The sequence below is a fragment of the Eutrigla gurnardus genome (genome assembly GCF_963514095.1).
Source record: "Eutrigla gurnardus genome assembly, chromosome: 12".
Taxonomy (NCBI): Eukaryota; Metazoa; Chordata; class Actinopteri; order Perciformes; family Triglidae; genus Eutrigla; species Eutrigla gurnardus.
Genome location: NC_139926.1, coordinates 8,269,788 through 8,293,672, shown reverse-complemented (window position 1 = coordinate 8,293,672; position 23,885 = coordinate 8,269,788). Strand labels below are relative to the sequence as shown.

The 23,885-nt window shown below is 41.4% G+C and overlaps 2 protein-coding genes across 2 annotated transcripts in view; one reads left to right on the top strand and one right to left on the bottom strand.

The window, feature by feature from the left end:
• idh1 (isocitrate dehydrogenase (NADP(+)) 1) overlaps nucleotides 1-23,885 on the top strand; it is a 183,374-nt gene that overhangs the window by 74,570 nt on the left and 84,919 nt on the right. The window lies entirely within an intron of this gene.
• The window catches only part of kcnh3 (potassium voltage-gated channel, subfamily H (eag-related), member 3), a 124,875-nt gene that overhangs the window by 27,087 nt on the left and 73,903 nt on the right, over nucleotides 1-23,885 (bottom strand). The window contains exons 2-4 of the mRNA XM_084022234.1: nucleotides 11,073-11,306; nucleotides 6,536-6,670; nucleotides 2,013-2,152 (exon numbers count right to left, since the gene is read on the bottom strand). Of these exons, the coding sequence (XP_083878360.1) occupies nucleotides 2,013-2,152; nucleotides 6,536-6,670; nucleotides 11,073-11,306 (509 nt within the window). The remainder of the gene's footprint in view (nucleotides 1-2,012; nucleotides 2,153-6,535; nucleotides 6,671-11,072; nucleotides 11,307-23,885) is intronic.

Below are 23,885 nucleotides of genomic sequence, written 5' to 3'. Positions count from 1 at the left end.
GAGCAATTAAAAAGAAATGATTTAAGCTGCAAAAGAACAAAAGATGCAAGGATCCACCTCAAACTTTAATCTCTTATAGAAAATCACTTACTAGCTGACACTGGTCTAAAATGGGTTTATTAATAAAATAATAAGAAAAGGAGCCACCTTTTGGCTCCTTTTCTTGCGAGATCCAAAACAAACAGAGCCAGTTAGCCCCTCCCTCCCGTGTTTTGAAAATGATCATGGACGTGCATTTTCATGAACGTGCCACTCACCCCTTGTCTGTGATTGGTTGGAACACTGTTTATTTTGCTTTTGAGGTGTTGGTAGTACCATTTGTTTTTGTGTGCGATCTCGGAGCCTAGGCTGCCTAGAGAGACGCGTTTTTTTGACGGCCTGCTTATGGGGCGGGCAGCTAGCGGATCGTGAGGTAAAAACAGATGAATGTGATCATTTATGTTTCGGCCCAGAATCGCTGATACAACCTTTAAAAGAGGATTCACTTAAAGCAACAAATCTTAGCACTTTTCAAGTGCATGATACTATTTTCTGTATTTTTTTAATCAGTCTTCCAACGTTCTGTTATTTCTTGGTTGTATAGTTTGCCTATAAGCAGAGCCTGAATGGTGTTGTGAATGTCTGCTCCAGGATCGTTGGAGCACAGCGAGGAGACGTGTGCTCCCTCTGGGTGACACAGGTGGCCAAAAAAGCAAAAGGAATTATCAGCCAACCTGACAATGTTCTGTGCAGTAAAGCCGCTGTAATGACCTCAGACGTGCGCTTTAGTGGAACAAATGGCTGCTCTTGGTTTTTCAATCTCTGTGCTATCAGGCTACTCCACGGAGATGGTGGTCATTTTTGTGTGAATTGAGTGAAATCTTTTGCACCCACTTCTTGCGTTGTTCTTTTGAGTTTGGCTGTAAAACTACTAGAACTACTGTCCATTGTGTTGAGTGATGTATGTGTACAGACAACGTGATGCTACAAATGACTTCTTGGGATAAAAAAAAGCATCTAAATCTGACTGTAAACAGGGTTTTATTGGAGTATTACCTGAAAAAAAGCGTACATTGATACAAAGTGAAGAAAATAATACAGAGGAAACACAAATGAGCTGCTCACTTAAAAAGCCTCAACTGAAAAATGTTTGTGCAACTGTATCTAATATGATTTTCACGTGAATATTTGTATGATTGGTATTAAATAAAAACTGAATTCCATGTTCTTTAACCAAAAATAACATTTCCTAAAAATACATAATCCCTCAATGAGTGGGCGTCACACTCACAGGATGTAAATTGCGCAGCTCTGCATGTTTGTTTTACCACTGACATCAGCAGAATGCAGCCCGTTTCACCCAAAGTCAAAGAGAGGTGAGCACACTCCAGCTGACCTTCATACCATCTGTCAGGGTGTGTGTCCTGCAGCAGATCTACAGTGGAGTGAACACACCGACACCCCGTCTTGTTGTTTGCTTTAAGAAACCTCGGTACACAATCTTTTTTTATCGTAAAGTTGTAAAGAACATTTTATTCCACCCGGATGAAAGAGTCTTTGAAGAATCTTATCGACTTTCAAAAACGAATCTTATCGTTTTTGAAAGTTGGCTTGTATTATATTTATCCTTACCTGCTTGACTGGAATGGGATCATCAGTGTAAAAAAAGTAAAAAGTAAAACATAATAATGAGAGGCAGGCTGGGGCTGGTTTGGCAACTTATTCATCTCCTGGCACATGAATGTAATGAGCCTGTGTTACTGTGCAGGAAGTAGATTGTCCTGGCATTTCCATGTTTTAGCTACGCTATTAAGTTTTTTTCTTAGTTATCGTGAACATTCTAAAATATATTTCCGTTTTTAATTTGAGCAGGAGCTGAATTTTAAGGGCATGCTGTACTTGACCAATTCATTATTGTTGTCAGCTGTCGTCGCTAGCAACCACCGGGTTACTCATGCGAGCTTTATGACCTATACTGCAGCCAGCCACCAGGGGGCGATCCAAGATGTTTTGGCTTTTGGGGAGAAACTTACGTTGTTGAGCTTCAGTTTGCTCTTGTCTTGTTTCTGCAGGTGTCCCGACAGGTGGTAGAGGACGGCTCTGCTGCGACGCCGGTTGGCGTTGAAGCCCGGGGGGCGAGTCACCCGATGCACCTCCAGACCGGTCTCCTCATCTGTGGGGGAGACGGGAACAACCTGAGCCACAATCCAATCAGTCCACAAAAGCGAACGAGAACATAGACGCAGCTCTGCGTGGCCTGGAACGCTGAGTCAGGAGAACGTACTTTAACTGTATGTTTGATAGCACAGAGGCAGAGAAAACATCAAGAGTACCTTGTGACCTCATGGAAATCAGCCTATACCATAACACTGTCAGTGAAGCAGTCTGCTGTGTCACATGGGTCAAATCATCTGTCTTTGGGTGGAAGTCCCATATGAGAGATCAGAACTCCCCTTGACTTATCAACTAAACGAGGTGTTCTTTAGGGAGATGTTGTTGATGGGTCAGATCTGTAAATACAGATCAAAGTCAATAACATCTTTCATGTAATGTCCCCTTTTCTGTCATTTGTTGAATAACGTAAGATAATATCAGGGAATGTAAAGAAGGAACAGCGAGTTGAGAGAGAGACAGAGAGAAACTCTTTTCTTGTTCTCTCCATTTCCACCTTACATTTCCTATTATGATTGTCTCTCTGTCCGTCTATAACATGATGCCATGCTAGGAAACTCCTGTAACCAAATCATTTTCATATTCAGCCAGTAAATTTGATTTGTTCAGAGAAAGGAACCTCTGTCACCGGGACTCTTCCTTTCTCTCTGTAAAGTTTGCAGTTCGCCACGAGTCCATTATGACGACCAGACATGTGGCATAAACACAGAGTACTTCTGTCTGAGGACACGTCTTAACCCCAATCTGTTCAGACAAAAGGAGGCATGCTGGTCGTGTTCCTGTGTGAATCTCTTCTTCTTTAAATGGAGCTTTTAACGGGATAATGTAGGTACAAAGTGGTCTTGTCAACATTTGTCTGCTGAACTTCATTGAAGCAGGATATTTGTATTACTTTCAAAGAGGCTCCATTCAAGATCAGTGCAGGCTGATAGGAACTCTGAACTACAGGTTGAACTTGCCAGCAGATGCCCTTCTGTAAGTCAGTGCATCTTCAGTGATGATACAATACAATGAGAAATAGTTCAGCTTTTCTGTCTGTATTATCAAATCAGAAACTCTGTCTCCAGAAAATAAACGTTGGCATTGTACGTTTCTCCAATACACCAAAAATACTTTTCATGAATACAATTAGAAATGCACACTGCCACGTGATTAATGCTGTGGAACGATTGGTTACATTTAGACAACGAAACTACTTGGTTAAAAAAGATAGATAGATAGAACTAGCAGGGATAAATAACAACAGACGTGACTTTCTTGCATCAAGTGCACCAACGTGAAGTACCAAACATAAGGTTTAGACCCGCCCTCAATGGACTTACGTGCTTTTTATAGCAACTTTTAATAACGGTCACTTGTTATATTTCATCACTTGTACTGACAGAATGCAAACAATAACATGTTTTCCCACTGACTGGGCTGAAATCAAGCTGCCCTTTTCTCCAAAACCAATAGGTCAATCTCACTAACCGGCTTTATTTGTGCAGATTCAACACACAAGATATACAATATTAATGAGGGACCTCTCGAGGTACAGAAAGCTTGATTTGTTACCTGAGGTCTGTTTACACACTAGACCAGACGTTGCAGCGATGTGGGAGTATCACAAGTACACTGTATTAAACAATTATAGTTTTGGCATTTCCAACTGCACTCAAAGGCAGCGTCATTCATTTCACAACAGCTCGGCAATAAAAGATGAAGTGACTGAGTCTTGTGCTGGACCTTGTTGAAGGGAACACGCTACCAAATCCCCCCAGAATGACTCTAACAAGCATCCATCTAGTCAGTTGGGATAGCTTCTGTTTTTGATTTTTTATGCTCATATTTTTTTGTTCTGACTTAGTTGTTTGCGACCCTCCTCCCATGCCTGCAAGAGGCAGGGAAGTTAACTGTTTCTCTCACCGACACAAACGTTGAATGATTGGTCGCCAAATGTGACGTTGGGCCAAACGCAGACAAAGACAGAGCTAAGCTGTTTCCCCCATTTCCAGTCTTTGCACTATGACTATAACGAGATTCAACCCGGAGGAAAGAGCCAAAACACACTGAGATGACAAGCAGAGCCTAGACCACTAAACGTGTTCAACGTATTCACGTGTAAAGAAAGGTGCCGTCCATTATCACCTGTGACGGCTCCACATGCTTTTGCTGTTGGCTGACAAGGGAATTTAATAGAGATGGTGCTTTTCAGAATACACAGTAGGTCTTCTGGGGGGGAAATTGGCTGATTATACATTTCCAAGTCAATTAGCACAGTGTGCATGTGTGTGTGTGCAAGTTGCAGTGCATACTAGGGGTGTGAATCTTTGGCTTCACAGCGATTAGATTAACGATACAGTAGTTGGCGATTCGATTCAAGGACGATTTTTTTCTTTTGTAACGATTCGATTCGATTCGATTCTGTAAACCACGATTCGATTCAGTAACTTGTAACCAAAATTCTATATCCATTAAATAAACATGCAATAATGCGAGTGAGACTATCTGTATTCTTCTGAAAGGTGAAAAATAACATATTTATTCTATAAAAAAGTAAACCTGCATAATATTTTATGCTGAATACAAAAATGTAATTAAAATATGCTCGGTTATTTTTTACATTTTCAGTCGACTACATGCTGGCAGGGGAGAGAGTGTCTTAAACGTATTAAAACATTAATCATAAGTAAGAATCACGATTAATCCGATTAAATGCATTTATATCGATTATTGGTGAAGCCAAAACGATTCATTCTATTTATTTATTGTAGCAGATCGATTTAGTTGAATCTATAGGACTGACAATCGATTCATCGATTAATCGAATGAATCGTTACACCTCTAGTGCATACCAGTCGTGTCTCTTTTATTCATTTTGTGAGTGTTTGGATACTCTTTGATTTTTTCCCATTGTAATGTGCTCATGTCTTTTTCTGTCCTTCTCTCTTCCCTTCCATCTCACCGTCTGACTCTACGCTTTCCAAAGGACACATCACGCGGCACTAAGTGCCAAAACGGAGCCGTTCATCCAGTCAGCGACTCCCACTAAGGAGCAGAAGCAGTTAATGGGATTGTTTGTGTCACATCATAAATGTCAAAGTCTTTACTTTCCCTCGTTTTCTACTTGTCTGTCACTTCTGCCCTCTTCCATTCTGTTCTCACATCAAGGGGCATTTAATTTAGCAGACCTTGAAAGTTATGTTAATGGTTATAGTGGTGTCTCAGTGATGAATCAGAAATAGGAGCCATTTAATTCCTCCTTTGTCTCTCTCTCGCCTTTCCTCTCCGTCTATCTCGTTGTTTGTCCTTCGTCGCCTGTGGCGTGTACTGCACTCCCAATGTGGTCGCCTGAATTTGGAAGTAATAACTCATGCTGTCTGTACACAAAGCCAAACACAGAGTATATCAAGGCAGGTTTCAATCTTTGGGCAGTAAGGCGATGAGATATTCAGCCAAATGAGAGTGTGTAAGTGGGGGGAATTGGGTAAGTGATTTCAAGCAGGTTCTCTTCCTCACCAGGCAGTCCTACAGACACTGGAAGCCAATCGAAAAACATACAATTTTAAACACTCAATTTCATGCTAAGAGTCTGCTCTGCTTCTCTCCCATTTCTCTGTAGTGAACTCAGAGTTTAAAAGTAAGATTTTTTGTCTGTTATTACTGGGCATTTAAGCAAAACTGCAAGGTTTTAAAATAAAATCGAATGACATTTTTTCGATGTGGTGTTTCAAGTTTCTTTTTACAGACGAAACACACACCTCTAAAAATTGTTACAGGACTAGGAAAAACAATTTTCTTGAAAACTCCCTGAACAGCTCTGGGCAAGCACTTATGGAGGGTCAATCAATAATGTGTACAAGCAACCAACACATTTGCAAATATTTTATTGGAAAGACGTTACGTCGGGGAGGTGAACTGGCTTTCTATCCACCAGCAAAAACAAAATAACTGTTATAAAGGAGGTGGACTAACCTGGGTTATAAGCTAAGCTTTCAAGATGTGAGTATATTGCATAAAAAACATTATGAACTCCAGACTGGAAGGTTCTTTCTTGATCTCGGGAATACTACTACTCCAGGTCCACTTAAGTCTGGTTCAGAATCACCACAATCGATCGTTCTATACTGTGCAGTGTGTAGCGATGGCTCTCGGCCAAGTCATAAAATGTCTTTATGACTCGACACCTAATGTGATATTGACAAACATACCTGACACACATATAGTGTAGTCTGGACAAAGAATTACTACACTGGCATTTTTCTGGAGCTTTCAACAGCATCTCATGGTCTTCAGTACAAATGCAGTTTCATCAACAGTTTATCTTTGACCACTGAGAGAGACTAAGACAGAGTTGAAAGTTTCCAACCAGAACAGTAAACTGGTGTTCTCCATATAGACTCACCTGTGTCGGGTCCTTGCTCAGGGTCCTGGTCCTTCTTCTTGTCCGTGATGTCTTTGTGGGACACGAGGAACAGAACCACCTCACCCTTTTCATTCTTAATAGGAACAATGTCCAGAAGACACCAGAACTGTGTACCTGGAGAGAGGGCACAAAGGCACACATACAGTCAACGCATCCACCCAAATATGTAGTACGATTAAACTACCCAACAAAGTGACCTCTTTGTCCTTCTGGAACCCCAAATATCAATCATTCCTCATCACCTCAATATAAATGGCATGACAAATAATATTTAGAGGTTAACTGAATGCTTACTGTAATGTACACTCGCAACACACATGCTCTGCAACAATGTGGGATACACACTGGATGACAATGAACGTGGGTGGGTCATGAGACCAACAACTATTGGATGGATTTCCCAAGAAACTTGATTCAGACATTCATAGACCACTTGGGAAAAATTGTAAAAATTCCTATAGAGACACAATAAGGTCAATTTGACAAACACATTATGGTTATTTCTGACAAAATACAAGCTGTAATATGTGCTTATTATCATTTAGCAAAAGTTAGCATGCTAACACGATAAATGATAAACGTAAACAAGGAACATGGCTTGTGAACACTCGTAGTTGTCAAGATAGCTGTTTGTGGAAAGCTCCGCCGTAGGCAGGCAGGTGGGCGGGGGGGCCGAGCATTTGATTTTTGAGTGCTGTCGGTTTGTAAAAAGAATTTAAACAAGTACAACGAAGAAGAATACCAACCGCAGCTTTACGTGGAATACACCAGAGTGAACCTCTCAGCACATATTTGATTTGACTGAGATCATTGAGAGATATTTACTGGCGTAAAAGTAGCAAACCTTCAGTGTGGAAATATGAAAAAGTCAATGTTGTGCTATTGATCTGAATCTGTAAAGTTACTCGTAATTGAAGTTAACAAATACATGTTACAGAGTAAAAAGCATTTGCCTATGAGATATAGTATTAATTATAAAAGAGTAGAAACAAGAAATACTCAAGTAAAGTACCAGTAACCAAATCTTGTGTACAGTAATTGGGTAAACCTTCCTCCACTGGTTGCAACATTACACTGTGGAGAATGAGAAGCCGTATGGAAGATACGAGTGAGTCAGGAACGAGGCTGAGCTGAGGGAGGTCACGTGCCAGCAGTGTTCACAGCGGTCATTCAGCTGCAATGAAAAACCTGGTCTTCTCTGAATTCACTGGATCCCCCATGTGAATATGTGGAGAGGAAGTGTAGATTCTCTTTAAAGCTCCAGAATCCGTGCCTCCACTGTGAACCACAATAACGCAGACAGCACGTACACCTTGGATATGAGATTCTTCTGACAGCCTTGCAAAGGGAGCTTTATGGCTCTGATCACAGTTGTTACCACTACAGAACATGCATCATTTAAGCCACCCGTCTTTGTGATGATAGTACTAAGAGGAGTCGACTACATGGTTAGAATCTGAATGAAATTCGTTTTCGATTCTCTACATTGTATTGCTACTTTTATCTGAGATCTTAACAGTTTTCAAGCCTGATTCACCTGCAATTACCTTCAGCAGCAGCACTGATGGTGTACATGAAAGGGAGGACTCTCAGCACTTACTGACTTCCATTCTCTGTATGTGCCACTCAGACCAGAGCCCATTCATTCCTTCTGAAGATGAATATATTAGAAACGGAATTGAATAGAAAAATACTTCCTCTACATTTTGCATGCAAAAGCCAGAATATTTGTCATCGATCTGCATGCAAAAAGAGCTCTTATTAAAAAGAGTATCCCAGCATATATCCAGACAGGGCACATTTAAGCACATTTACATTAAAACACAATATAAGCTACATCAAAAAGCCGGTATTCAATGATGATGACTCAATCAAGGTTAAATAAATACATATAAAATGCTGTGTGCCGAGGTCGCAAGCTGGCTTCAAAAAAGGAGCTCTCCATATGAATAAAGATATTTTATGAAACGGGAACAACTTATTTTGTATAAACAGTTTTCTTTGCAGAGGGACTCTGTACATTGACCCTGTGGCTGTAACTGAAAGTGGTGATTTAAAGCTATGGTCTACATTCTAGAAATCAGTTGAGCCTCTGAGACAGATTTGAATAAAGCATCCTGCCCCTCCCAACCAAACCCCTCCCCTCAGTGTTCCATGATTGGACGAGGCGGGATGACGAGGAAAGGGGATTGGATGGAGGGTACGAGCCAATTTCTATGCAGGCCTACGGCTGATAGACTGAATGGAATTTTTAATTCCAAATCGTAGACCATAGCTTTAAGGGATGGGCGTCCAAGATTTTGCCACTGAAGCATTCTGCCATGTTGAGAGGACATTAAAACTATGTGGGTCTGTGGTAACGTAGGCACGTGTCATCAACCGTGCAACTGTGGCTCGCTGTTTTTAATAGTTTTATTAAATAGATATATCAGTCTTTGATACACACATTATCCTTATGGTCTTTATCAATTAATTGCTGGTTTTGGACTTTTCATGACGTGCGGATTATCTTTCAAATAAGGTTATCAAACGAGACGAGGACATAAAGGCCTGAAATCAGGCTGAAACAAGCTGTTTGGGGTTTTCTGTTACTCACCTTCAATCTCCAGACTCGTGACTTAGTGTGCTGCATGTGGCACACTGCATACCAAAAAGGGGATCATGCATGTAAATAATGCATTCAAACAAGCGAGAGAACTCCCTCAATAAAAACATCAGCCATATTGAGGCTGGACTTGTCCCTGTTTGACTGAAACACGATGGTTAACAATAGCGGTACTGAGACAATATGTTCTGCCTTCTGCATAACTAAGCAAGGGATGAAGATAAAGCATAAAAGCCTGTGAATAATATATATTCTATATAATATAGATATTGATAATTTATTATGTCATTATTTGAGCACAGCATTAATACTGAACTAAAGTTATAACGAGGATTTGGTCAACGCAAATGTATCATGTGTTTGTCATTTATGCTTATTCTTATCTATAGAAAATATATATTTTTTTTACTGTAAAAAACACCCAACATTATTACTTATTCTTCACCTACAAATATGAGGATTTTACTCCCCTGCCCACTTAGTGTTAGTTCAGCACCAGCAGAGCAGCCATTAGCCACGTTACCGCACCACGTTTCTCTATGGATGGCGATGCTGATGAATAACCGTTGTCATTTATACATTTTTTATATTTTATTCCCGGTCATTCCTTCCTTCATTTCCCTGTAAATCATGTGACATGAATATATTATGAGTATATGCTCAGTATATAAAATGCAATTTTAAAATTGTGCCCCGGGCTTTGGTGATGTGACGGAGCGAACTGGAGACGTATATGTTTATTCTCTCCTTTGCTCCCCTGGAGAACAGCTATAATGCTAATGTGGCTCGTAGAGAGCTGGTTAAAGAATGAAACACTTCTAATTTGTCATCTGTGTGTGTGTGTGTGTGTGTTTGAGAGTCACATGTTTTTATAATCCCGTGTTGCTCTTTGTTATAGGCTTATATCTCAAAAGAGCAGATGTCTCTCTCTCTCTCTCTCTCTCTCTCTCTCTCTCTCTCTCTCCATCCATACGTGACATATTTTGTATTTGTGGAATTGAGGTCTTTGTTTCTTCACCTCCTCCCTCATATCTCTCTCCCCCTTTCAATTAATAATTAATAAAGAGTGGATGAATGACATGGGATTTTCTGTTGCTGTTCTTCTTCCACAAACCCTAAAGACTGTCTCACTCTTTTCTGCTGTCTCACTCTTTCTCCCCCATTCACAAACGTTTGTCTCCCATCTCTTCCCTCAACTCACCCTCAAGCTTTGACGAATCTCATGAATAGATGGCATTCATATATAGTTATGAATTCTCAACTGTTTGGGCTGAATGCTGAAGCACTGGAGTGGATTGTTCTGGGGTTTAATCACGCGAGGCAGCCATTGTGAGATGAAAGCTCTGTTGACTTTCCTTTAATACGGCTCAGTAATTCATTCATTCATCTACTCAACTCATGCTGCATAGCATTAGACTTACAGCATATATTACGTTTATTAGCAGAATTACTGGAAACCATACAGGATTTATTTGACAATGATGTCGCTCACTGTCATTTTTTGTTGTTGCAAGGATCGTAATGTGGTATAATTCCTATAGTAATGCATGAATGTTTTTTTGCTGAGTGATTGTAAGAAAAAAATAATTTAGGCTTTGCTCCAACTTCAGAAATGATTCACATTTACCATGAAACTTTACGTGCTTGTCACTAACACATTATGGGATACAAACCCTCAGTTAATGAAACAAGTGGAGGCTCTTTTAAATCACAGGGACACGTTTGTGTATGTGGGCAGCCAAAACTACACCACAAGCAAATATACTTTTGTGCTCTTTGTCCACATGACATACTGTATGTAAAAAAAAACAAATTATTGTGGTCAAGAAATTCAATACATATTTTGCATAGAAATGAGCTGCCACCTGATGTGATATAGACCACTATACACAGTAATGAAAACAGTCTCACCTTCCTTCTTGTAGAACACCAGCTCGGTCTTGAACTCCCCCCTCTCATCCAGGGCTCCTTGGATCTGGGCCGTCAACTGGTCACTTGTTTCCGTGCCGTACAGGAAGTGACAAGCGCAGCTCTTCTGCATGAGCTCGGCGCGGGCGTAACCGGTGAGCTCACAGAAGCCGTCGGAGCAGTAGACGATGGGGTAGAGCGACTGGACCTGGGCGTTTCCCAGAACAAAGTTGCTATCTGTGAAGAGAGAGGAAGGAGAGTGTGATCAATGCGGTTGTGGAATGAAAAATGAAATAATTAGTGAAAGTCAAATGAGGATTCTAATCGGTAACAACTGATTTGTGACCTGTTCTGGACCTCTGATATGTTTGATATGAGGCTCAACATTTTGATCAAACACTATAAATATGGTGTTATTTCTATTTCCATTCAAAGTAACTTTAATTGAGGATACTTTTCTTCTCTACCAAGGTCTAAATGTTACAGACCTTTACAATCATGCCAAATAAACATCTGGGGGGGTAACTTCAAAGACGTTATCAGTTTTAGCGAGTTGCGCATTGAATCCAAAAACTATCCAATCACAATCTATAAAAGATTCACACCATATCTGTATTCTGCGTCCCTCGCTGCATTCATTTCTGTCAAAATATTCAAACATGAAAGCAGCCTCGTTGTGAGAGGGCAGACCGACTGCTGGAAGCAAAGCTGCTGGTTTCCAGGAAGCCTGGGCAAAATTGATCGGGTGAGGTAAACACTGTCAAGAGTCATCACAAAACCTTCTGAGGTTTCATGAATTGATGCAGCCAATAGCATACCCGCCCACCCTCAATTTAAAAGCTTATGTACAGGCAAGAAACTGGCATAATCCTCTGTTTACTTGCTTTACAAACGCAGCTACGCTCTCATGCTGCTGACCGGTGATCAGCAGAAGATGGATGCATCTGTGTATGTGTGTAAATACCAAGTGGAAAATGTTGCCGGAGCATATCCAGTTAATGGCTCAGGGCATGTAGATGGGTGAACCCACCAAAATGGACTATTTATTACTTTGTGCTCAGCCATTCTCATTGATCCATCAATTCTGAATGGCCTAACGTTGATGGTGTGTGTGTGTGTGTGTGTGTGTGTGTGTCTCTGTTACTTTGATTCAATTTGAAAGACAGCTTAAAATGCTGAGAGGAAGAACATATCAAATATGACAGAAAGGAACATAAGGAGGGAATGATGCATTTTCATACTAGGGCTTTATTTTTATGACATCACATCTTCAGGAAGCTAACTGGGACCCGACAAATTTTTCTCCAAAACATAATAGATCTTTGGACCTTATCTCAGGCTCCTGGTTTTGCTTTTCAAATGAGGGACCAAAATGAGGGACACAAAAAAAATATTCTAATTTGAAACAAATTTCCTGAAATTCGACTTAAACTTTGGATTAAGTGAAGAAACAGCCACTGTTCATTGAGTTCGAGACTGAAAACCAAATATGCTGAACGTTTCTGAGCGGCAGAGACTGAGAGTGCATGTTACCATGGTAACTCTCACTCCTGCATGTGAGTAATTGATTAAATGTGGCAAAAGTCCGTCATTTGCCAGATTTTTTCTTCTTCTGGTTTTAAATTGTCCATATTTGTAAACCTACAGTCAAGCTTGATTGGCGGGTCGGAGCTGGCCTGTTCAAACTGCCATTAGCTGAATAGGTATTGTCTATTCAAAGAACGGCGGAGACTATGAAGAGCATCTATCACAACAGGAATTTACTCAAGTTGCATTGCAGTTTCGAGATAAGAGATTGGGAGCATTGCCTCTCAATGGCTCTCAACATGGCGTAGCTGACACAAGGAACAGAGATTACCTGAGGGGAAGCCGGAGGGTGGGTGCTACGCTACACTGTCGGCCTGGACGGTGTTCTCAGCTGGAAGTTACCATCATATGAGAGCAGTGCAGAGAAGCTAACTGGTGTGGCCTGCTCACATGCTAGCCCAGCTATGTCATCTAAGCAATGAGAAGCTCGGATAGCAACACACGCAGCGGACAAGCAACTTCATTCACTGCTCGACTAAATCTTTAGATAGACAATAGTTGTTTGCTGCTGTAATCACTTCAGTTTTCTATGTAATTCAGTTCAGTTTTCTATGTATTTCAAACCCCTTGGCAAAGTAATCATAAACATAATACTATAAAAGCAAAAACAAACAAAAAAAACAATCAAAATATCATTCACACAGACTTAAAAGTAATACTATGTTCAGAGTATGATGAAGCAAAAGCGTATTAATGCTGAGAGGGGTAGATTTACTAAGACTGGCGCAGTTCGACTGTGTTTGTTAGTGAGTTCGCACACAGTGCACGCTGTGCTTCCTCATTTTACATCATATTTATCAAACCTGACAGCCACCGGGCGCTCCTCTAAAAGCAATGAATCGGCCCGCTTGTATGTAACAGGAATCTTGCAACGACAAAAAGAAAGCACTAAAAAGCACATAAAGCGGCGACCCAAGGAAAAGGTGGGATGAACATATGATTTGTGTGGTATTTCCTGGTTTAGAACTGCTTTTAAGAGAATTTCCACCACAGAATAGAGGCCGCTCTCATTCGCAGTTTTTGTAAATACGGGGAATATACATTATAAATTATACTTAGGTGCACTTAACGCTTATCCTCCCATCTTTTTGCTGGGAACTTCCCCATGAGCACATATTGAAAGCATTACTTGCCTCTTTCCTCTCATGTGGCATGCAATCTGCGCTTTAACCCAAGTTTGTAAATACCGTTCCATGTTATTTTTTTACACGCTTATTGCAAAAGGTGGGCGCAAAAGTGTGTAAATCTAGCCCTGCATGTCGTATATTGCTCCTTTAATTACTCCCATGTCTGACACAAGCATACTCCCTTTCTTTCCTGCCCTCACTTTCTCTCTATTCGTTGTCTCCGGTGGGACGGCAGAGATATCCGGTGATGCCGGCAAATTCACTAAATAATCAAAGTGAAGACCACCTTCCATTAGCATCCCTACTGGTCGTCATGCTTCCTGTCTCTATCCCTCCTGTGGGAATCAACCCTGATGTCATCCAGCGCATGCTGCTTGGATCTGCATCCAGGCACGAGGCTCAGAGGCCTAAGCTTGACCAGCAGTAATTATTAACAACAACCGAGGTGATCTACTGTTCACCCAAGACACACACATACTACATTTTGTCTCCAGCTATTTTGCCTCCGGGCATTTGGGATTTAGCTGTATTTCAAAAGCTTTGATATACTTTCATATGAAAGCTTCATTATTATCATCTCCACCAGGAGACTCAGACTGCCTAACTAGCAACACATTTCTAATGCATTAGTCGCAGACAAAGCTGGGTTTTAAATCGCCAAATCACTGTACCTGAGGACCTGGTGATTTGGATTGACATGGAGATTCTCATTTCTTCAAGGGCTCTCTTGTTTTGGCTTTTGACTACAATTGATTTGGGTTCAACAAATCAGATTTGAAGTGGCTTATAAAGAGGATTATTGTGAGACAGTCAAGCACCAGAAATACACAAAAAGTCAAGTGCATATGCTGCCATTGATTTTTTGTCTCCTCAGCAATTACAGAAGTCTGAGCTTGAGCTAATGTCGGTGCATCAAAATCACTACTGGGGACTCACTCATACCACCGTACTGTGCACATCATAAATATATGGACTAAATCTGAGGCACTTAGAAATCACTGAATGTGGTCAATGAGCAGTCATAACAACCAATATAAAAGCATACTGAGTACTTTACTAAACTTAAGTATATGGTAGATTGGTTTTTGCAAAGCATGTAGGGGCAAGGAACTATGAAATATACAGTAAAGTATAATGTTATAAATACTGTATGAATGTGGTTATAACCATAACATATTAGTCAGAGTTCACATACAAAGGATATCCCATAAATCAGGGTTCTCTAACTTTTGGGGGCCAGGGAACCGTTACAGGGGATTACATTTCCTAAGGACGCCCTCATAATTGTAATGATTAAGCATATGCCATTGGAACTATTTGTATTTCAACCTAACATCAGACCTGTTTGACAGTGACAAACAGAAACACACTTTGTCTGGTTTTGTTTGCTAACACCTGAAGACATATTGGTCTCCCATTGTTTTCTCAACAGAACCAAATTCGAACTGTGGTCAGAATCACTGCCATTAATTATACATTTTACAACTCATAAAACCATTTTCATATGTGAAGTATAATCAAATAAATATATGTAGGCCTATCTGTGCTTGTGCAACTTCTCTTTATATAATCTCTTTATATAGTGTGTGCACTGTAATATAATAGGTCCATGTACCTGTGAAATGCAGCCTTAGGCACCACTTAACCCAGACAAATGACAAAGCTAAAGCCATGGCTAGACATTAATGTGTGCTTCTAAGTCACAAATCTCATTAATTTGTCCACTGAGTGACACCTTTCTTTGGGCAACATCTGACAGGCTACCTGAACAAAATCCTAATCATGTTGAAACGTGTCCCTGGTGAGGCCTATTATCTGGCCTATTATCAAACCCAGAACTATAACCACTTGTGGAAAGGCCTGGTGCATGGCTTCATTCAACATGGCCATCTTTACAGCATGTTCTGTGCTGTTGTTAGTCATTTGTACCATAACGTCTCCTTCAATAAAAGCAGAGAAACTCAATTAATTGAACCCCTAAAATGTGTTTTCCCATCTTTGATTTCTCAACAATGATATCCTCCTAATGTTCTAGCATGGTGCCTATTCTTTTCCGCCTATTTGGTTGTAAAGTTATAAAATGTAGGTGAATGCAAGGTGCTCTTGAAGTCAAACTGGTCAACTATAGCCAAAAGCAGGCCCCTGGGCTTATTGTAGGAGCCCTGTGGCCACTTGGCGTTCTCTTTTTGTATTTTTTACTTTGATATGTCCTAGGTTAATAAACCCATTTATACTACAACCTTGCTTGGTGTGAGTGTGCCTGAAGTAAGACCTGGAGCTCCCCTTGTTCCTTTGTTTTTAGTTTGAAAATGATAAGTTCAAAATGTTTCGTTAATTGCGGACGGCAGAAAACTAACTTTTAGCAACTCTGAAATACATTGAAATTGTGATACTTTTACAGAGGTAACTCATGAGTCCCATTGCATTTAATGGCTATATCAGATTGAATGCCAGAAACGAATGGTATCCAAATTGGGTTCGATAATGGTAAATATCAATCGTATGACTTCCATGTATATTTTTTTAAAGGAACTAATAGCAAGGACCAATACCAGCATATATGGCCATGGTTGACAAATGGGGAATGTATGTACAGTATACTACAACTACTTTAACAGGTCCTAATTAAAATATACAACACAGAAACCTACAACACAACAACACAAAAAAAAATTATAATATCACCCTAAAAACATAGGGTCAAAAATTGTCAATTGTTGTGATTGCGTGATTCTGCCAGAGAGAGAGAGAGAGAGAGAGAGAGAGAGAGAGAGAGAGAGAGAGAGAGAGAGAGAGAGTGTGTGTCTGTGATGGGATTAAAAGTTCACCCTAAAGCAGGAGTTTAACCATGCAGCTCTTCTCGGTGTGTACTCTCTCACTACCACATCATAAACATCCCTCTGGCACTCACACAAACGGTTGTTATGAAGTGCTTGGAGAAAAAGGTTCTCCTGCACATCAAAGGCCACATGCTAGCCAGTCCGAACCCCCACCAGTTTGCATACCCTGCCAACAGATTTTCCATGTCTACTGCCCTCCACTGAACCCTTGCACACCTTGGAAATAAATAAAAAAAAAACTACATCAGGATAGTGTTTATGGATTTTAGCTCAGTATTCTCTCAATTACCCCCATAATACTAGGTTGGCAAGCTCATTCGATCTCAAACACTTTGGGCTTGAGTGCAGCTCTCTGCAAATGGTTATTGCACTTCCTCACCAACAGACAGTTAGGACTGGCAGAAACAACTCTGTTGCATGACTCTCCTAACAAGCGCCCTCCAAGGCTCTGTGTTCAGCATTCTTTTCTTCACCTTGTCATCCATGACGGCAACCCATCCTTGCGGGTCGTCAAAGTTTCCAGATCATAAGCTTGTCTGCAGTCTGCATCACCAGTGAGGCTTCATAACGGGAGAAAGTCAGACATTCGGAAGTGTTATGAACAGACAACAACTAGCACTTCAACATCAGCAGAAGTGTGTGACTGAGTCTGAGAGACAAGAAGGAGCGGTAGTAAACAGACTCTGATGTTTAAGGCAAAAACCCATTCATCCACTCAATTGCCCACATCTGGGGCCGGGTCGCGGGGGCAGCAGGCAGTGTACAGCACTTTCAAGCTCTCCCTGGAGGACCCCCAAGGCATTCTTTTGCCAGGCAAGGTATATAATCCCGCCAGCGTGTTCTGGGTCTACCTCTTGGTGTCTTTCCAGAAACCTATTAAGGGGGGGAGTCCAGGCTTCATCCTCATCAGCTGTCCGATCCACTTCAGCTGGCCCCTTTTGACAGGAGATGTAGCTCTACCGCTCCTCACCCATCTCTAAGACTAAGTCCTGCCACCCTGCTAAGGAGGATCATTCACACGCTTGTATCCACAATCTCATTCTTTGGGTCACTGGTTACTTCACCACCACAGTATGGTACAATGCCCACATCCCTGCTGACACTGCACCGGACCACCTGTCCTTCCCTCTGCATTTTACCTTCTCTTGTGAACAGGAGATACTTGAACTCCCTTGCCTGGGGCAGTGACTTACTTGCATAGATGGGGTTCCTCAGAATAATGGAGAAAGGCCTGCCAAAACCTGTTCAGGCTGCATCCATACCTGCTGAAGTATGAGCTACAGAACAGCCCTAAACCTTGTCTTCCTCCCATGAAATACTCTCATCTTACCCAACTATACTCTACTTGTTATACATGTTGAATACTGTATCAGCTTGTTCTTTCTTTCTTTCTCCTGTACAAGCGGTCGGCGTTTCACAGATGTCCATTCCTTGGAGGAAAATGTCCAGTTCATGTTATATCTGGAGCTTTAGCTATGGAAATCAAGTTTCAACATATCATTGCTGATAAAGTAAGAGCTAAAAATAGAACAAGTGTTAGGTCCTCATCTGAGTAAAGTAGTACTTCAAGAGCAACAGTGCTATGATCAGAGTGCTATAGGTAAGGTTTTTTTTTTTTTTTTGGGGGGGGGGGGGGGGGGGGGTTAGTGGGTCATGCTATGTAGAGTCGAGGTGAAGTCTGAACAGGTGAGTCTTGAGCCTTTTTCGGAAGATGGCAAATGACTCTGCTGTCCTGACATTGGTTGGGAGTTCGTTCCACCACTGAGGACCAGAACAGAGAAGAGTCTGGACTTTGCTGAGCGACATTTGTTTGATTTCAGCGATGGTGGTACCAGCCGGCCAGCTGAAGTAGAGGAGCGAAGTGCTCGCTTCGGGGCATGAGGTTTGACCAGTGTTTGAAGGTAGACAGGTGCCGTTCCATTGATGGCCCTGAAGGCCAGTGTCATCGTCTTGAATTGGATGCGTGCTGCAACAGGGAGCCAGTGGAGGTCACGGAGGAGGGGGGTCACATGGGAGAATTTGGGTAGATTGAAGATAAGGCGTGCTGCAGCGTTCTGGATACGCTGCAATGGTTTAATCGCAGAGGCCGGGAGTCCGGCCAGGAGAGAGTTGCAGTAGTCAAGGCGGGAGATGACCAGTGCTTGGACCAGGAGTTGCGTTGCATCCTTTGTGAGGAAGGTCCGAATCCTGCGGATATTGTAGAGGGCAAATCTGCAGGATCGGGCCACAGCAGTGATGTTGGGGGTGCAGGATAGTTGGTCATCGAGGATTACACCCAGGTTCCTCGCAGTTGACGACGGCAATACTGTGATGCCCTCGACAGTGACCGACAGGTCCATGTGAGGGCAGTCTTTCCCTGGGATGAAGAGGAGTTCGGTTTTATTCAGGTTAAGCTTGAGGTGATGTGCAGTTGTCCAGACAGAGATGTCAGCCAGACAGTTCGAGATGCGAGTTGCAATGTGAGTGTCAGAGGTTGGGGGAAAAGAGAGGAACAGGAAGAGAGGAATACTGAGGTACTCTGTTGCTCAGATAGTTCCTGAACCTAATCAATAAATAATTCGGAAATATTCTTTCAGCTGATTCTCTGTCTCTTTCCTTGTGTTATTGTGCTGTCTAGAGTTTTCTCTATTTTCTCTATTTTTATTCAATTCAATTTGATTTATAGTGTCATATCAAACAACTTGATCATATTGGTAAAGATGTTCTGTTCTTGAAAATCTGGCCTTCAGAATATTATTGTCACAGTGGTGTTTTGGATTGGCCTAGCAAAATACGACACTTCTATCAAACTTTAAGTTGAGTTGGTCAATGGCAATGACTCCTGTGTTTCTGCCTGAGGCCTATAGCTTTTAGCCTCAAGTCTACACACCGGGCAACATAAAGCCGGCTCAACACTGCTGAAATAATGGATAGACTCTGAGCAGTGATATAAATTCCCCCAAAGAAAGAAGGAACATTTCAATTTATATTGCCCTTGGCATTTTTACAATGTAGCATTACACTTCTCGAGTGAAAACAAATTCACAGCATGATGTATTGTTTACATATTCATACACTGGTGCATCAGCAAAGCAATTATATTTGACATTACACAATTTCACTTGACCACAGGACATCATTTGAATTTTTCTTTTGCTGCCATGTCCGGGCTAATGTGAGTACATTTAAACTAACTAAAAGTGAAACTGTTTTTATGCTTATGCTGTCTTGCGCATCTAAAGAAATATTTATTCATAGTTAATTATCAATTTAAGGGGACATATCATGAAAAACTGACCAGAGAGAGCAGAAAACGTGTGAAAACATCTGAGTATATCCAATGGCTCTACAGAGTGGGCAGTTTCAGAAAGGGGCCTTTAAGAGACAGGTGCTAAAAGAGAGGGTGAATTATATTCATTATATTTAGACAGAAATACGACAAAAATAATGTATTTTTTTTACATTAAAGCATGTTGTCATGTTTTAGTAGAAACCCAAATACAACTATGAACCTGGAAATTAGCATATTTCTCATTTAAGACAAAGAATTTGTGGATACAAAGTTGAACAATAATGAATGTGTACAAGGCACAAATTACAATATCAAGGAAAGTCACTGGAGGGGCAAATAAAAATAAATGAGACATTAGTGTACAGAATGTAAAGTCCACAGAGACAACTGAGTGCTTTAGGGCTATATAAATTAAATTAACTTGGCTTGACTTGAGATCACAGCAGCAGTGTTGGAACAAAATCTTCCTGCCATCTCCAACTTTTTCTGAGTGGAAGCAATTTGGCCATTTTTTAAGGAGGACGTCAATCATACTTGAGCATTAATGTTCACACTCCTGGTCCATTTTGGAGAAACCACTGTTTCTCTGGGTGGATAGAAAGTCAAAATGGCGAGGAAAATTCTAAGTTTAGCAATGAAGTGGAACAAACTGCTCTGCATTGTTCCTTCCGGGGCATCTAGCAGAGGAGTGCAGCATCTGTCAGTTGTGTACATTATAAAGAGTTCATTATTAATTAGCTAATTATTTATTTCCAGGGGGTATTTGCCATGTGATGGATAGTGTGTGTGCTGAAGCAGAAGAAGAGATGGACAGGCTGAGGGATATATCCTGCAAACATGCCTGAAGGGATGCCATACAGCCTTGATGAATAATCTAACACACTGGCCAGGCAACCACTGGGGATGATTGCATGCTTGAGCAGTGTGTGTGTGTGTGTGTGTGTGTGTGTGTGTGTGTGAGTGTGCACGCGCGTCTGTGTGCATGTGTGAGAAAGAGAGAGTGAGAGAGAGAAAAACAGAGGGAGAGAGTGTGTTTGCTTATGCTGCTTGAATTGATCACTGGGCTACTCTGTTACTGGATCACCAGGATTTGTGGGATTGGATAATTCCTCCACGCCTCTGACTTGTGATTGGATTGTACAACATCTGGAAGGCTTGAGGTTAAAACAGAAAATGCACATGTAAACAAATAGACTCAGTTTACAGGCTTATACGCTCCGATGTGTACTTGTAGGCTTGTCAGTAGGGAAAGTCTGAGCCAATCAATATCAGGCTTTGATTGATCCAACATCTTCCCAATAAAGCCTGATCCTTTTTTCAATCATTATTGACTCATTCTGGGTATACCAGCTGTCAAAAATATCCCAGTGCACTCCATTAAAACAATCAGCCCTTAAGACAGTATTATTATGTCAAAAATCACCAGCAAATAAAGCGACAATCGAGAAGATCCTTAAATGCACAGTTGGTATAATATGGCAAAGAGATTAGCAGTAGCCTCCTTTCACTTTCCAGTGAGTGACATCTTCATGGAGAAAGTCTCTACATCCATCTCTAAAGTCTTCTTTGGATATTCTTCTTGTCAACGAGGGAAAAAAACACTTTTTGTATGCTCTCAGAAATAAAAAATGCTACCTATAAGAAGTGTGTGTGTGTGTGTGTGTGTGTGTGTGTGTTTTGATGTGTGCAGGAACCAGACTCAAGTTAGACATCCTGTCAAGACGGACAGAGATGGATTAACAGCAAGGGGAAAGAGGCAGAGGAGAAACATACAGATAAGAGCACAGAAAACTGGTGAATGATAAATGACACCACATGAGACAGAAAGCTGAGTGAAATAAATTGCTGTATATATGTCAGCTCAACCCGATCCCTCTTTACCTTCTGTTTTATCCATTGTAGCTAGCTAATTGAACTACCGTTAGCACCGTGGAGGTGGTTCAAAACAGTCTCTACCTTTTTAACTTTTCCAGCTGACTCTGCTCCAGCTAGAGTAGAAAAAGGAGTCTTGAACATGATGGCTGAATGCTAATAGACTGCTCTTGTGTTAGTCCTGGTACTAATCAGTGTGATAATAAAAACCGGAGACTTTCATTAACATTAAACTATTTTGCTGCTTGCTCAGCAATACAGAGGTTTGGTTTCTTTATTCGAAAGTTCAAACTGTTTAATTTTACAAGAGAAGAGGCTACGAAGAGGAGGACAAGCCCATGTGTTTAGTGAACATAATTCTATCTTAACGTTGGCTGGCCTTGCTCCATTGAGCGTGAACTTCCCCAAATCAAATAAAGAGCAGGACAGAGCCGCTAACGTGGGTACAGGATCACCCTGAACCCGCCACACACAGTGAATGTGCTTTTGTGAACCAGGCTTTTTTCGAATGTGACATGTTGCGGTTGAGTACCTCCACCAACCAGTCATGTTGCAGTTTTCATCTATATCTGCCCAAATGCCATCATTTCATCCTTTAAGACATTTGTGTGAAAATGTTAAAATTAGCATGTGAATACTTGAGTTATCACCAAAATGCGTTTTGTAAGTTAACAGTAACCTTTGACCCCAAATTCTAATCAATTAATGCTTGAGTCCAAGTGGACGTTTGTGCAAAATATGAAGAAAGGCATTATTGAGATATCAAGAGCATGCGAATTGGATGGACACCTGAAAAACATACTGTCTGCTCTTGCTGGTAACGAGGCATAAAAACAAAACCCTCCAACTCTTTATATGCAGAGTATTGATAAACAGCACATGCTATCCAATGCTTGACACACCAGCTGTGCATTGTTACAGTTGCTTGATTGGAAAATAATTTTCGAGGAAGGGACCGTCGATTCAAATCCAACCCCTCCTCAGCTGACCCCGGTTACAATTACAATATTTGCGTGCAAGTGTGATGTTTAATTCCTACCAGCAGCACTGCTGCATCCGAGCACCTGCAAGTCATTCAGATTGCTTCTGCTACTGCTGCGCACACTCATACATCACTCTGTACATCAACACATCAGCTACACTGCTTGCATTTGTAAATGAGACATTTTTATTTCAAATCTATTGATTTGGCAGTGACGAGGGAGATGCTCCATCCATACAACACTGTGTTTCTGAAGGTGGACCTCTGACCGCTCAGTGGAGGACCAAAAGAGGAAGGTGTGTCTCTTTGGAAAATAAATAATGTGGAGCCAGGCAAGTTGCTGATCTGAGTTCAGTATAACGGGGACCAGTGCCTGTTGACTGCCTTTGAACATTAAACAGGAGATGTGATGCAGTGCTTGCCAGCAGCAGTGGCATACTAATCCATCAGTAACACGAGGCAGCTCCATCCTGCACATGTACTGTACACACACACACACACACACACACACACACACACACACACACACACACACACACACACACACACACACACACACACACACACACGTACACACATTGATCCCTGTCATTAGTCCCATTAACATGCAGTGAGCTATAGTGGCGCTGTCCCATTCATACACATCAGGGTTGACTGGAACATGATATGAGGGTGTGAAAGGCTCTACCCTGAAATCATCCCGCTCCAGATGAGGCTTGTGTCACGGTTCACTTGTGCATTAAGACACAAGAAGCGATCTGTATGCAGAAACAACATTTACAGAAAAGTCACACGGTTTTTGACTTCATAGGAGTCGGCGGGGAAGTTTCCTGGTGTGCTGGGAGCATTGTAGCTGGATGCTAGTTATAGGCTGGCTGGTAATCAGGGACCCTTCAAAGTGCCTTTGATGGACCCTGGGCAGCAGCTTTGAAAGGTTGAGATGGTGGGGGTTGTTTGTGTGCGTGTCTATGTGTGTGAAAACTTTTATGTCTTCTTATCCCCTTTAGGAAGTGAAATACTGTATAACGTCACCTTTTTTTACTGCTGTAGCAGATCAAGAAGACATAATGATGAGCATCTTGTCTGTAAATAGTCTTTTCACAAATTAGGCTAGAGGGGACGTAACAGCAGGGCGCT